We start from the raw sequence: 14,211 nt of genomic DNA on the forward strand, positions 1-14,211 counted from the left end.
GGGGGTGAGTGGAGACACGGGGCGAGTGGAGACTCCGGGGGGGTGAGTGGAGACACGGGGCGAGTGGAGACCCGGGGCGAGGCGAGGCGGGGAGCCCTGCGTGTGTCCGGGCAGTACTGCCAGGCAGAGGCAACAGCGGCCCTCAGCCGGAGCCTTCTTGGTGTGTTCGGAGAACAGCGGCGAGAACAGCGGCCGGAGGAGCCTGAGGAGGGGGAGAGGTGCAGCCTGGTAGGGCGCAGCGTGGGCAGAAGCTTCTGTTCAGAGCGCAACGGAAAGGCATTGGCGGGTTTGAGCAGCGAGTGCCCTAATCGGACTCCCGTTCTGACGGCATCACTCTGGCTGCTTCTGTGAGAAAAGTCAGGGGCGAGATCAGAAACGGAGATGGACCAGGCTGTCGCGGTAATTCGGGGCAGAGCGGACAGTGGTTTGGATAGGGTGGTGGCAGTGGGGGCGTTGCAAGATCATTCTGTGTGTAACATTGTATTCTGAAATAGTTTCACCGAAAAGGTGCAAAAATACGAAGAATTTCGGCATAATCTTCACTCAGATTCCTCAACTGTGAATGTACTATGCTATTTGCTTTTTATTTATAGAGCGCTCGCGTGCGCGTGCTCTCCATATGTAGGTGCACGTACTCTGCTTTCTTTGAGCCACCTGAGAGTAAGTTGCAGACAGAAAGACCTTTTTCCCTTAAAATATTTCTATTTATTTCCTTACATAACCATAGTAAAAATGATCAAATTCACAAAATTAACTCTGAGACAGTACTGTTATTTAACCCTCAGATGTTACTGAATTTCACTAGCTATTCCACTAATGTCCTTTATAAAAAAAAAAAAAGTCACATACTGCATTTAACTGACCTGTGTCTCTTTCGTCTTCTGTAATCTGAAACAATTCCTCAGTCTGTTTTGTCTTTCAAGACCTTGACCTTTTTGAGGGGTACAGGCTGACTTTTTAGAATGTCCTCCAGTTTGGGTTCGTCTGATGTTTCCTCATGATTAAATTCACATTATGCATTTTTGGTGGGAATACAAAAAAGCAATGTTGTGCCCTTCTTAGGAGGCATTTGATACCTATTTGTCCCATGACTGGTGGTGATAACCTTGAATATTTGGTTAGTAGTGTCTGCCAGGTTTCTCCACTGTAAAGTAACTATTTTCCCTTTAAGTATTCTTGGGCAAGACTCTGAATGCTAGTAGATAGGCCCTTCTTAAACTCTCACTTGCTAGTTTTAGCATCCCATGATTTTTGCCTGAAACATTTATTACTAGGTGGTTGCCAAATGGAAATTTTCTAATGTCATCATTTCTTCATATTAGTTGGCATTCTCTTGTAAGGAAGAGATTTCTCTTCTCCCCTATTTATGTATGTATTTATATACATGAACCCATGGATTCTTAATTCTCTGGATAATCCATCACTATCATTATTTTCATGTTTCAAAGTGCCCATTATTTGCATGTTAAATCATCCCAGATTTGGCCAATGAGTGGCTGCATATATTTTGAAATAGAGCCAGGAATAGTTGCTGGTTGGGTGAGGGGGTTGAAGAAAGGTGTAAAAGATGACTACCATTTTGGCCGGAGCACCTGGAGAGCTAGAACTGCCATTCACTGAAATGGGAAAGACTGTTGGAGGAGCGGGTTTGGGAGCATGTATCAGGAGTTCAGTTTTGGACCTGTTCAGTTTGAGAACCTTAGGAAGCATTCAAGTGGACATGTTGAATTGACAGTTGGTTGTAAATATGCTGGAATTCAGGGGAAAGGTGTGGGCTGGGATTACCTTGAAGTGCATCCAATTAAATCGATGGCACCTAATGCCATGGACTAGATGGCCTTACTGTGAAGTGAGCAAGTAGAAAAGAGACGGGTCTAAGGACCGAGCCCTGGGCACTCTGGTGCTTAGAGGTCAGGAAATTAGGAACTGAAAAATGACCACTGGATTTAGCAAGATGGAGGGTGTTGGTGTCAGAGCTGTTTTAGTGGAGCGCTGGGGTAAGCCTTACTGGAGTATGTTCAAGAACAAATAGGAAGAAAGAAATTGGAGAAGAGTCCAGATAGCACTTTCCAGGAGTTTTGCTCTAAAGAATAGTCTATCCATTGTGTTCAGGGACTAGGGTTCCCCTCCTCTGGTAGAGCTGTATCCCATCCAGTCTTCCACTGCCATGCTCAGGATCCTGGAGACATAAAATGTAGGGGACCCAGGCAGATATCAGTTCTGTATCTTTAACTGGTAGACTTAATCTAGGTTCCTCTAGTCCCCTTCCCTTGAGTCCTTCTGCACCAGAGCCCCTCCTAATCTGAAAGCTCCCCTCCCCTGGGTTTCCATCTCTACGTGTTAGCCGAGGAGAAAGGGAGCTCTGATCCTATTCCTCCAACCTCAGTTGACCCCTCCTAGTGATGATGTTGGTCCTATTGTTGCTTTCATTTTCGAGCTTGATGTGTATGAGGACATCTTTCCTGAGCTTGGAGTAGAGAGGAGGTATCCACATTGCCTTTTAATTAAAACTTTGGCCTGTGTATCATAACCTAGATGATACTGTGATAATTAAAGACTGCTCTACTTGGACTGTCTTCTATCCTCCCAGTCCATTCACCCCTTTGTCTTCATCGCCCCCCAAAGTGCCCATATTCTCTCTAGTTTTGTCTCTAGAGTCTACTTCTTATGAAACCTGCTCTCTGTTTTTTTCCTGTATCATTTGTTTCTGTGCTTTCCTGGTACTGTGAGTGGGGATTCCATTTAGTTTCTCTCTGCTGTCTGATAGCAGGAAGGAAAGCTAACTGTGTGTGTCGTTTTTATTGGGTTGGAAGATCTTGCCAACCTTGATGATTATACTTGCTGGAAACTGCCACTTAGATTGTCATTTGAAAAAAAAACTATCCCAGCCAACTCCACACTTGTGGTGTAAAGATTAAATCATAGAACAGCAGTCAACCACAGGTCTGAAATAAGCAGAATGTGGCGTTTTATCTCTTGTTTCACCTTTCTTTGGGGCGCTTTGTTCTCAGAAAAGCTGCTGTGTGGGTTATGTCTCATGCCCTGCAAATTCTGGTCTTCTGCCTTGTGTTTCTTATTTAAATGTAGGTCTTCATGGTATCTCCATCTGAGCACTCTTAAGCATTTTATGTGTTTTGATCTGTGGTAACATTTAACATTTTCCACATGAGATTGTATAGGTGTTTTGTTTTCGTTTTTAGTTCAGGGATTATTTTCTTGTGATAAATCTCAAAGGAGTCATGACAGTGAATTTAGTGTATTTTTCTCTTTGGTAAGCTGTATCTTTTGGTTCATGTTATTTATATTTAAGTTGGTGCCTATTAAGGACCATGAGATTTGGTCTTTGGCATCATGAAGTATATTGTGCTTTATTGTTAGTTATAATGCTGCATTTTTTTTTCAGAAGCAATATGTGTAAAGAAGATGGGCAATAATTTGTTCATATGTGATTTACAGTGTAGTACATGTTCTTTTATTTTAATGGGAATTTTGGTTAAAATTTTTTATGATGAAGAACTTCAAAGAACCTTCATATACTAATTTTTCAGCATTAATGATTTTGATTCATGGTGTGATTTGGTTTCAGCTATATACCCACCTGGGTCTCTGCCTCCTAGCCCTCCTTTATTACTGTATTTTTTAATTTAATTTTTTATTTTTTTTAAAGATTTTATTTATTTATTTGACAGAGAGAGCGAGAGAGGGAACACAAGCAGGGGGAGTGGGAGAGGGAGAAGCAGGCTTCCCGCGGAGCAGGGAGCCCGATGCGGGGCTCGATCCCAGGACCCTGAGATCATGACCTGAGCCGAAGGCAGATGCTTAACGACTGAGCCACCCAGGCGCCCCTATTACTGGATTTTTTTAAATAGCAAATCCATGGCCATCATTTTGCTCACAAAATTTCAGTGTGGAGTGTGTGTATGTGCACACATGTGTGTGTTTGTCCTAAAGATAAGCTCTGTTTTCAAAATACATAGGTACAGTATCACCAACACAAATTTCAGTGAAAAATATTGAAGATAATTCCCTAATAGCATCAAATTAACAGCCAGTACTTATATTTTCCCAGTCACCCAATTGTTTTTCAGTTTTTTTATTTAAATCAGGTTTTAGGTGACGCCTATACATTGTATTTAGTTGATGTGTCTTTTAAATCTCTTTTAATCCCTAGTTCTCCTTTCCGTTGCCCTCCTTTTTTCTTGCAGTTTGTGAAGAAACAAAACCATTTTGTGTACACAGGACACCCCAAGAATATGTCAAAAGTAGTGCTGTATACTCGTCAGGAAGCATAGATTGTCTGGTTCCTCCTTTTGTCATAGCAGTAGCATTGATATTCATTGCCCACACAAAATAATTTGTTAGGGGTGGCAAGGGTATTTCCAAAAGTAGGTTTATAATTTATGTGTTTATATTTGTATATGATATATATTATAAATTAAAGTAAGTGTCTATTGTCAGCTCACTTGGTTTTTTTCATGAAGCTTTGTTCTAGTAACTAAGTACAAAGTATTAAATTGGATATATTACCCACTAAATTTTCATTATTTTTAGGAAGAGTATCAACCAAAGTGTTCTTCACCCTTTTTGCCCTGCTTGGTCTCTTCATTTGTTTTTTTGGACACAGATTCTGGAAAACAGGTATTACTGATGTAGTTGCTATTTACGTGCCTTATGGGCTTTTTTGCTTAAATTCTGCTGGGGAATTTGAACTTTAAGGAGATGAGGCAACTGCTTATCTCCAGCTATCTTCATAGATTTGTGACTGGGTTCTTTCCAGTAGACTTTACTTAGTTGCCATGCATTTTAATTTTTTCTCTTAATAATGGAGTATAACTTCCTCTTACTAAGAGGGGAGCAAAACTGGATTTATGCAGCAGACTTCTTCAATTGCTAGGTCGGCCAGCTGACTAAAAATAACTGGGGTTGGAAATCAGGACATTTGTGTAAGAATGTGTGGATTTTGATGATGGTGATTGTGACGTGGTTTCAGATACATCAAGCTGCAGGTCTGTGGTATCTTTAGATTGAAATGTCTGCTTAGTCCCGGGAGGTTCAGACTGCAAATAGGAACTCCGCAATCTTCGCAGTGAAACCCATTCAGGGAGTGGAATACAGTAGTCTTCTCTTACCTGTGGGGCATACTTTCCAAGTCTCCTAGTGGATGCCTGAAATTGTGGACAGTACTTGAACCCCATATATATATATATTTTTTCTTATCCATACATACCTACAATAAAATTTAATTTATAAATTAGGCACAGTAAGAGATTAACAATAATTAATAATAGAATAATTATGGCAAGATGCTGTAATAAGGGTTATGTCAATGTTGTCCCTCTCTCTCAAAATATCTTATTATCCTGCACTTATCCTTCCTGTGCTGATGTGAGATGATTAAATGCCCATATGATGAGATGAAGTGAGGGGAATGATGTAGGTAAGAATTGTGACAGTGTTAGGCTACTATTGACCTTCTGATGGAACCTCAGAAGGAGGATCATCTGCTTCTGGACCATGGGGTAATTGAAGTCATGAAAAGAAAAACCATGAGTAGGGGGGCAACTATATAAATTATGCTCGCTGAATTGATTTGAATTTTTGGGCTGCCTTTTATGTAACAGTGTTTGTAATTACTAAAAAAAAAATCCTTATTTAATTCATTAACAAGGAGTATAACGGAGCATCAAGAAAAGAGTGAAAATAATCCTGATCTCAAACTTTTTAAACTTGTTTTAATAAATTATGAATTGTGGGGGCGCCTGGGTGGCTCAGTTAGGTAAACGTCTGATTCTTGATTTCAGCTCAGGTCTTGGTCTCAGGGTCGTGAGTTCAAGCCCTGTGTTGGGCTCCGTGGGCCTGGAGCCTACTTAAAAAAAAAAAAAATTATGAATTGAAATATGCAACTCCGTCTGCATTATTATATTTTTTCTTGATTGAGTAGAAAATATTCTGAAGAATGTTTAATTCCTCAAAGTATAGAATGATTCTAGAACAAAGAATTTAATTGCCAAGCTCTAGGCAAGGTCCCAAAGATATTACTAGGTATTTTAATGCATGAAGACAGTGATTAAATATTCATCCTAAATAGGGAAGGATGAATTAAAGGAAGGTATAAAAATCACTTAAAAAAAAAAGATTTATTTATTTATTTGTCAGAGAGAGTGAGCACAAGCACAAGCAGGGGGAGCGGCAGGCAGAGGGAGAAGCAGACTCCCCACTGAGCAGAGAGCCTGATGTGGGGCTCGATCCCAGGACCCTGGGATCATGACCTGAGCCGAATGCAGATGCTTAACTGACTGAGCCACCCAGGCTTCCCAAAAGTCTGGGAATACTTTGGAATATTTTACTTTGGAATATTTTGTTATTTTTCCTTTCATTTTTGCTCATGTAATAAATTGAAATTTAGGGGCGCCTAATGCAGTGTATCTAACAGTTAATATTTTAATATTGTATTCATTTAATAATATTTACTCCCAATGACTTCTAAATTTTTCCTGTCTTTCGGGTATTTCTTTCCCCTGAATGTCCTAATATGAGTAAATTCTGGAAGCTTAAGCATGTATTTTTTGGTTAGAAAGTTAAGTTGCACTGTGAAAAGAATACCTAACCATAGCTTGTATTTTTTTTTTCTTCTTTTTCTGGTGGTTTGCTACTAGAATTATTTTTCATAGGCTTTATCTTCATGGGATTCTTCTTCTATGTACTGATTACAAGACTGACACTTCTTACATATGATGGTACGTGAAAACAATACAGTTTGGGAAGAAAGGGGTTGTGTTCATAGGCCCCCTTTCTTTCTATAGTTTGACCGTATTGTGTGATAGATAACCTGTTATGTGTGTAAATAATGGGCCACCTATACTCGAAACATCTTTTCTAGACTACTCATTTAGACCTTCTCTTCTGGGTTTTTAATTTGCATGGTGAATTCCTTGGTACTTAGGGAATTGAAGGGCTATGTTGATTATAAACCCGTGTTCCAGGCTATTTGGTATATTGAAGATACGAAATTTACAACAATCAAAATATTAAGATTTTCTTTACCTTGAAACAAACACAACCCATCCTTCCCTGTCACATTTAACAGAATGCTTGTTGCCCCTTCTTCCTCAGCCCCGATTTATGGGTTGTGCCAAGCCACACCTATCACTTGCCTGGGAGGTTTAGCTCACCTGCTGGTTTGCGCAGCTCAGACCAGCCCCTCCTCAGAGAAGGCCTTTCCGTGCTGGTTGTCAGGGCACTGCCTCGGGGCCTGACCTACAGAAAGGCTAAGGCTGCCTCTGGTAATGGTGGTGTGTGTCTAGCGCATGTGGTAGGAAAAGCTGCCTCTGGTCCAACAGTTCATCTCCTTCTGTGCAGTTCGTCTGATTCTGACAGCCGTCGCTGGAAGTGTTGGTGGGATTCTCCTGGTAGCTGCTTGGTGGCGATTTGGAATCCTCCTGTTCTGCATGCTGTGTGTTGGATTAGTGCTGGGCTTCCTCATCTCCTCAGTGATGTTCTTCACTCCGCTGGGTAGGAGATGTGTCATGTTTTCTGTGTTCAGTTCACTGTTTGCATGACCTTGTTCGGGTTCTCTGTGTACAGATACTGCCCCATCAGGGACTTGGGGCCTTGCCTGTAGAGTTCTGGAAATTTCTATCGATGATGTGGCACTTTAGGGAGGGCCAGTACAAAGTGAATCTTAAGTGGAAGCCCAGTATATCCCACAGATCAACTTGGCACTGCTCTGCTGGCAGCCGAGTTGGGAACCTGGTGCTTCGTTCCCGGTTGTCTTATACCCCAGCCTTCACTCCCACCGTCTGCCAGACCCCAGGCGTTCTAACATACCTACTTGTCATCTAGGGCAGTAGCACAGGGGATGGTTCTGGGAATTTTTTTTTTTTTTTTAAGTAATTCAGTTTTTACTTAGAATGCTTAGAATGTGGTTAACTTGTAAGTTAACTTTCTTTTGTAGGGCAGGAGAAATTTCCCGTCTATCCTTCTAAGGTTCTTCGGCTGGTCTAATCATTAAATTGATAAAAGACGGATTAACAAGAGAACAAATTTAATTTTGTATGTACAGGAACCCCTTAAAAGTATGGGACCCAAAGGCAGTCAGGCAGTTGAGCCTTCTTTGTCATCCGGAGCTAAGGAATGGGGTCGGTGCCTGGGGTTTCAAAGGTGGGGAGGGCAAGTCACAAGAAAAGAAGAAGAGCAGACATTTGGTAATCAGATGTTTGCCCTACCAGGCAGTTAAGTATTTCAGATAAAATAGTTATCACCGGTAGTTGCTCTCTTTCTGGGTCAGGCTCCCTATGTAAATTCTTTTAGGCAGTTAGTGAAGCTATTAAAGTTTTTCCTGACCCTGCCGGGTCTTGATTGCCTTCAACTAAAAATAATCCACATGCCAAAGTGGCACATTTTAGGGCGCCTGGGTGGCTCAGTTGGTTAAGCGACTGCCCTCGGCTCAGGTCATGATCCTGGAGTCCCGGGATCGAGTCCCGCATCGGGCTCCCTGCTCGGCAGGGAGTCTGCTTCTCCCTCTGACCCTCCTCCCTCTCATGCTGTCTCTCATTCTCTCTCTCTCAAATAAATAAATAAAATCTTAAAAAAAAAAAAAAAAAAGAGTGCATCCTTGAATGCAGTGAAGGAGCATTTAAAAAAAAAAATAAATTTAATTTATAAATAGGACTTCTGATAGAGTCTTCCCGGGTCACTGTAGACGTGCTGCATTTTGGAGAAGAGTTTAGTAGAAGCGCAGGAAAGTGGTTAGCTCCCATCTTTCCTGATGCATGAGGAATCACATCTTCCAGGATGCAGTGGCTGGGCAGGAAATGCATTGATGGTAAAAATCTAGTAAATGGATTTTGCTGCTCATTTTGGGTAGGAGTTCAAATAGTTAGCTCTGAATGCCATTTACTTGTACTTTTTACTTTGCAGTACAAAATCATGGAGTGATAGAAACAGAGCAAGGAAGGATGGTTTGGAGCTTGGCCACGAAATAGTTCAGTCTTCTCATTTTATGGGTTAGGAAACAGGCTCAGTATCGCAGCTAGTGAATGGAAGAGCTTGGACTAGTCCAGCCTCTTCTAAATTTTCCTGGGAATAAATGCAGAGCATGTACCTGCTTGATTTTCCTCCCACCCCTCAACCTTCTAAGACACATCCTTAAAAGTTGATTGTATTGGCAGTTAAATGAAAAAAGTCAGAATTCATTTCTAATTGTCAACCTATTCCCTGGTGATTATAATAAATCTTGATGCATGTCTGTGTTTAGATGTTGAGAAAATGAAATTGAACTTGGTAAACCTGTTAACTCTTGCTTTCTTTTTGCTTTTTCAGGAAACCTGAAGATTTTTCAAGACGATGGTGTGTTCTGGGTGACCTTCTCTTGTATAGCTGTTATCATTCCAGTAGTTTTCATGGGCTGCCTAAGAATAGTAAGTGTTTCATCAAGTGAGATTTATTCATCCTATTGTCCCGGGCCTTCAGTCGTTCACTTACTGCATCATTTTGCATGTTTTATTTACCGGGGAGAGCTAGCTACATGAGAATCTTTAGGAAATGATTAATTTTAAATAGCCTTGTTACTGTGAAAGCAAGAGAAGTTCTGATTACAATTAGCACAGTGTTTTTTTCATCAAGTGGGGCTGGTCACTGCTGTCAGTATGCTTTAACAGTGGGAGCAGAGAGGTTGAGCTCACTGTAAATGCACAAGCTGATGGATCATTAGTTTCAACAGTCTCTCCAGACAAAGTGTTCTTCATCTAATTAGACTATTATTGAGGTTCTTTCACAGGGAAGACATTTCCTTTTTTTTTTTTGACTTTATTTATTTGAGAGAGAGCGAGAGCACAGCAGGGGGGGAGGCAGAGGGAGAGGGAGAAGCAGGCAGCCCAACATGGGGCTCTATCCCAGGACTCTGGGATCATGACCCAAGCCGAAGGCAGACGCTTAATGACTGAGCCACCCAGGCGCCCCAGGGAAGACATTTCCTATGAGTAAGAACTCACTGTGGGTGTGGAAGGTGGTTTTCAGTTTAACCTTCCAGGTAACCTTTATTCAGCGCTGAGACTTGACCCCATTTCATGTGCCCTGAGGGAGCAGAAGGGATTCCCTGTGATTGAGGCCAGTTGGGGAGGGTTAGAAACTATTCCTTGTTCTACCAGCGGCGATGCCTAAACGCTTCACTCTTCCACAGCTGAACATACTGACTTGTGGATTCATTGGCTCCTACTCGGTGGTCTTAGCCTTTGACAGTTACTTGTATACAAGCCTTTCTTACATCACTTTGAATGTACTCAAGAGAGCACTCAACGTGGATTTCCACAGAGCTTTCACAACTGTGCCTTTTCAAACTAATGGTAAGACTAAATCCAAGAACCCGAGTGATAGTCAAGTAAGAATACTGGCCCGCTTGTGCTAACAAGAGCACTTGGTAACTAGACTGAAAGAAGGTTAACTGGACAAGAGGAGGAAACTCACACCATACAAATGTATTAGAGCCTTCTGTTAATAATAACTTATGACCATGGGAGAAAAGAATTTAAATTTGTAAGGTGGTTGAAGTTCATACTTCTAAAAATCTTCTAAATGAACTTTAAGAAATTTCTCAACCAGGATTACTTAGGTTACCTGGTCAATTCCCAGTGGTGAGAAAAATCCTGGGAACAAAGCTGTTTGGTTGGGGTGGGATGAGGGATGAGAATGACAGCCTGATTGTTAAAGTTATTCCCTTGTTTCCTTCCTTTAAAGAAGCATGTAATTTGCTACTTGAAAGTGAAAAAGTGATTTTCAATCAGAAGGTGTTATTGTTTCTGCAACTGTAAGATTCTACCCATTAAAGTAGAAAAGTCATCTCCATAGACTTTTTGAAGAAAAAAATGGCTAAATTAAATGTTCACAATGAATGTAGGATGTATTGGTTTCAGAAATGTTAAAAATATGGAAGATGGAAAATTATGTCTTGTTGTTGAAGATATATAAGCATAGTCATGATTGCTGTGACTATTTAAGGACATATCTTTCCCTCTACCATCCTGAGTCTGCCCTCACTGGATAAGAGGTTGATGCTACATAGAGACTTTGAAATCCATGTGTCTTGCAAGTTTTACATACAAAACAATATTTTGTCAAGCCTTTACTAGAAGCTCTGTTACAGTTTGTTGAATTTCTTCATGCATTTCTATATCCACTCTTCATGAGGGGGGTGGGGCCCCATATTGAGTGGAGTGGGGGGAAAAAAGCAGGGTGGCATCTAATGTTCCGTGATGTACGTTTGTGAGGTGTAGCTAGAGGACTGCTTTCTCCCCGCCCCAGCCCCAGAAAAACAAAACAACCAACCACGCCGGTGGGCACTGGTCACAGAATATTGGAATTCCAGGGATCCAAACAACTGATTTCTTACAGCCTCTCTGGACTTTCAAATGCCTATGATAGAAAATTCCCATTTTAAAATTTAAGACTCTAGCTTCCTTATTCATTCCTCAGCTGTAAGTGAGGAAATACACGTTTGGCCAAACTCACAGGAAGTCTAATATTGCTGAGAAAGAATGACACAGATTTAAACTATGAAAGGTTAAGTGTTAGAGCTCTGTTAGGTTTTAAAATACAAGAGTTCAAACTTCTTTCCTGCTGTTTTTTAGACTTTATTATCCTGGCTGTATGGGGGATGCTTGCCGTAAGTGGAATTACATTACAGATTCGAAGAGAAAGAGGGCGACCGTTTTTTCCTCCCCACCCGTACAAGTTATGGAAGCGAGAGAGGGAGCGCAGAGTAACGAACATTCTGGACCCTAGCTACCACATCCCTCCATTGAGAGAGCGGCTCTGTGGCCAACTAACCCAGATCAAAGAACTCTTCCGGAAGGAACAGCCAGCTGGAGAGAGAACACCTCTGCTTCTTTAGATGCCAAAGGGCTCGGTCAGTGTGATCCTGAAGTACAACTCAAGCGGTGCCCCAGCTTTGGTGTGTATGCCCAGCCTGCTTCAGCCATCTCCGGTGCAAGTCTGAGAACAAAACAGGCTTTTGTATCTATCTGTGCTTTGCACAATATTGTGGTGTCCTCATTGATATATTATCAAAAGGTACCCTTCTTTTGTTTATTTTTAATTGTGGTAAAATTACACATTTACTGTATCAATCATAAAGTGTATAGTTCAGTAGGCACTGTTTTTGCCTTTTATTGCTTAAAATGCTAATTTAAATACTAAATTATGTCAGTTATTTGAAAATAGGTCAACTTATATAGATAATAAAACTGATATGTATACAATGCCTCATTTCTTTTTTTTTTTCTTTAAAGGCCTTTAAAGTAGTGTTGACATCTGATTTCCAATTTAAAGTGCATTAGAAGTGTTTCTTGGGAAACCAGTTGGCTCCTACCCTAATCTATAGTTCCATTAGTAAGGAAATCTTTTAAAATTTGCATTTTGTAGTTCTTTCTGCTAAATTGGTTGTAATTAGCATTGATGTAAAACACAGGTTTCAAAAATTTTCTTTTGTATAAAGACTTTGTACCATCAGTTTTAGTGATGAGGAGGGGGTCAAAAAGGAATTAGGTGTTTAAAGGAGCTGCTTTGAATTAGGACCTTGGATTCTGTAAGGAAAGTCCCTTCAGTTTTGACCCTTTTTCCCCACAAGCAAGCACCTGGATACCCTGGGCTGCATACCTACTCCTCATGGCCTTTTCTCTTAACTGTCAGAGATGCTTGCTGCCTCTGGTTCTGCTGTGGATTGTAAGCTGGGGACTCCGACAAGCCTGAGGCATAGTGAGGATGGTTGTGGTTGGTTGCACACACATTTGAGAGTCAGCCACTATTTAAACGATGCTGCTTTTAAGAGTTTTTTCAAAGTACAATAGATTTTTGAAGTTTCAGGTAACTGGAAAATTTTCAGTTTTTGCATTTTTAAAAGTGTTTTTGGAAAGGCTGAAACAAAGTGCAGACATACAAAACTAATCATTTTTCCTTTGCAAAATTACACATAGGTGTTTATTATTCTGTAACTGTTTATGTAACTTCAGTAATACTTAAACTTGAAATTTTTTAAAAATCACTTTAAGGATTCTGGCTTCTGCCATATCCTTGTACATTCTAACAAAGTTCTTTGGAATGTTTGTGAGTTATTTTCTGTACCATCACAGTGTATTGCCACTGAAGACTGTAAAGACAGAGCACACTTTTTTGGAGGCTTGAGACAAAGTGTTTAAAAATTTTCATAATTTGAGTAATAAAAAGCCAATTTGTATAATTTTTTAATAATAAATACCTATTTTGAAAAAAATGCTGAAAGTCTCATTATTATTAAATTTTTTAACCAACTGTATTTGTACCATAGCAACAAAGACATGAGAGAAGTTTCATAGGTATAAAATTACTTCATCTGGAGAATTAAATCTTTATTTTAAAGATTTAGTTTAATCCTAAATGAAATAATAGGAAATGAAGGAAATCTGAGGCAGTGTATTAACATTTATATCCCTTGTTAGAAGGAAACCTGGTGTCTTTGGTGGACTAATTTGTGTCGGTGTCCTTAGCACTTCTGGTTTGTCCAACTGAAGAAAAGAAGTACTAGTATTACCAGAAAATTAGTTACACTATTCCTTAAATGTTTTAGTTCCGATTAACCTGTTACAGGTTAGCTACTAGGTTGCCAAACCACAGCAGCTAACTAGTGCTATGGACCAGTGGAGTTCTGTAGGAGTTTGGGATAGAAAATGGATTCTACCAAGGAAATTGCTAGACTATTAGACCAGGTACAGGCCTTAAGAGATCATGTGATCTGACCCCTTACTTTATAACTAAGGAAATTCTTGATGGAGTCAATTATATGAAGTCACTATTATCAGGAATAGTGCCCAGATCAAAATTTGGGATACCTGACTTCCATCCAAGTGTGCTTTACACTGTATCATAATGAAAATGTAAACCATTGATCAATTTTCAATTTTCTTCTGGTGAACTGGTGACAACACAGTGAGAAGGCAGCCTTCTGCAAGCAGAGGAGAGGCCTCAGTGGAAACCAGCCTTGATCTTGGACTTCCAGCCTCCAGAATGGTGAGAAAATAAATTTCTTTTGTTTAAGGCACCCCGTGTGTGGTATTTTATGGCAGCGCTAGCGAGAAACTAATACACTTCAGAAATCATTTTACCCTGATTGTTGATTGGAAGACTTCTGGGCAATCTGGCCACTGTGTTTGCAAGGACCACTCTAGGAAATGGAGGTAAAGA

At 40.4% G+C, this 14,211-nt stretch overlaps 1 protein-coding gene across 1 annotated transcript in view; it reads left to right on the top strand.

The window, feature by feature from the left end:
• The window catches only part of TM7SF3 (transmembrane 7 superfamily member 3), a 34,876-nt gene extending 21,693 nt beyond the window's left edge, over positions 1-13,183 (top strand). The window contains exons 7-12 of the mRNA XM_035028023.1: positions 4,552-4,638; positions 6,657-6,737; positions 7,360-7,512; positions 9,322-9,419; positions 10,181-10,343; positions 11,625-13,183. Of these exons, the coding sequence (XP_034883914.1) occupies positions 4,552-4,638; positions 6,657-6,737; positions 7,360-7,512; positions 9,322-9,419; positions 10,181-10,343; positions 11,625-11,887 (845 nt within the window). The 3' untranslated portion in view covers positions 11,888-13,183. The remainder of the gene's footprint in view (positions 1-4,551; positions 4,639-6,656; positions 6,738-7,359; positions 7,513-9,321; positions 9,420-10,180; positions 10,344-11,624) is intronic.
• The last annotated feature ends 1,028 nt before the right edge of the window (positions 13,184-14,211 follow it).

Source organism: Mirounga leonina, unplaced genomic scaffold (genome assembly GCF_011800145.1).
Source record: "Mirounga leonina isolate KUSES-001 unplaced genomic scaffold, KU_Mleo_1.0 Mir_201, whole genome shotgun sequence".
NCBI classification, from domain to species: Eukaryota; Metazoa; Chordata; class Mammalia; order Carnivora; family Phocidae; genus Mirounga; species Mirounga leonina.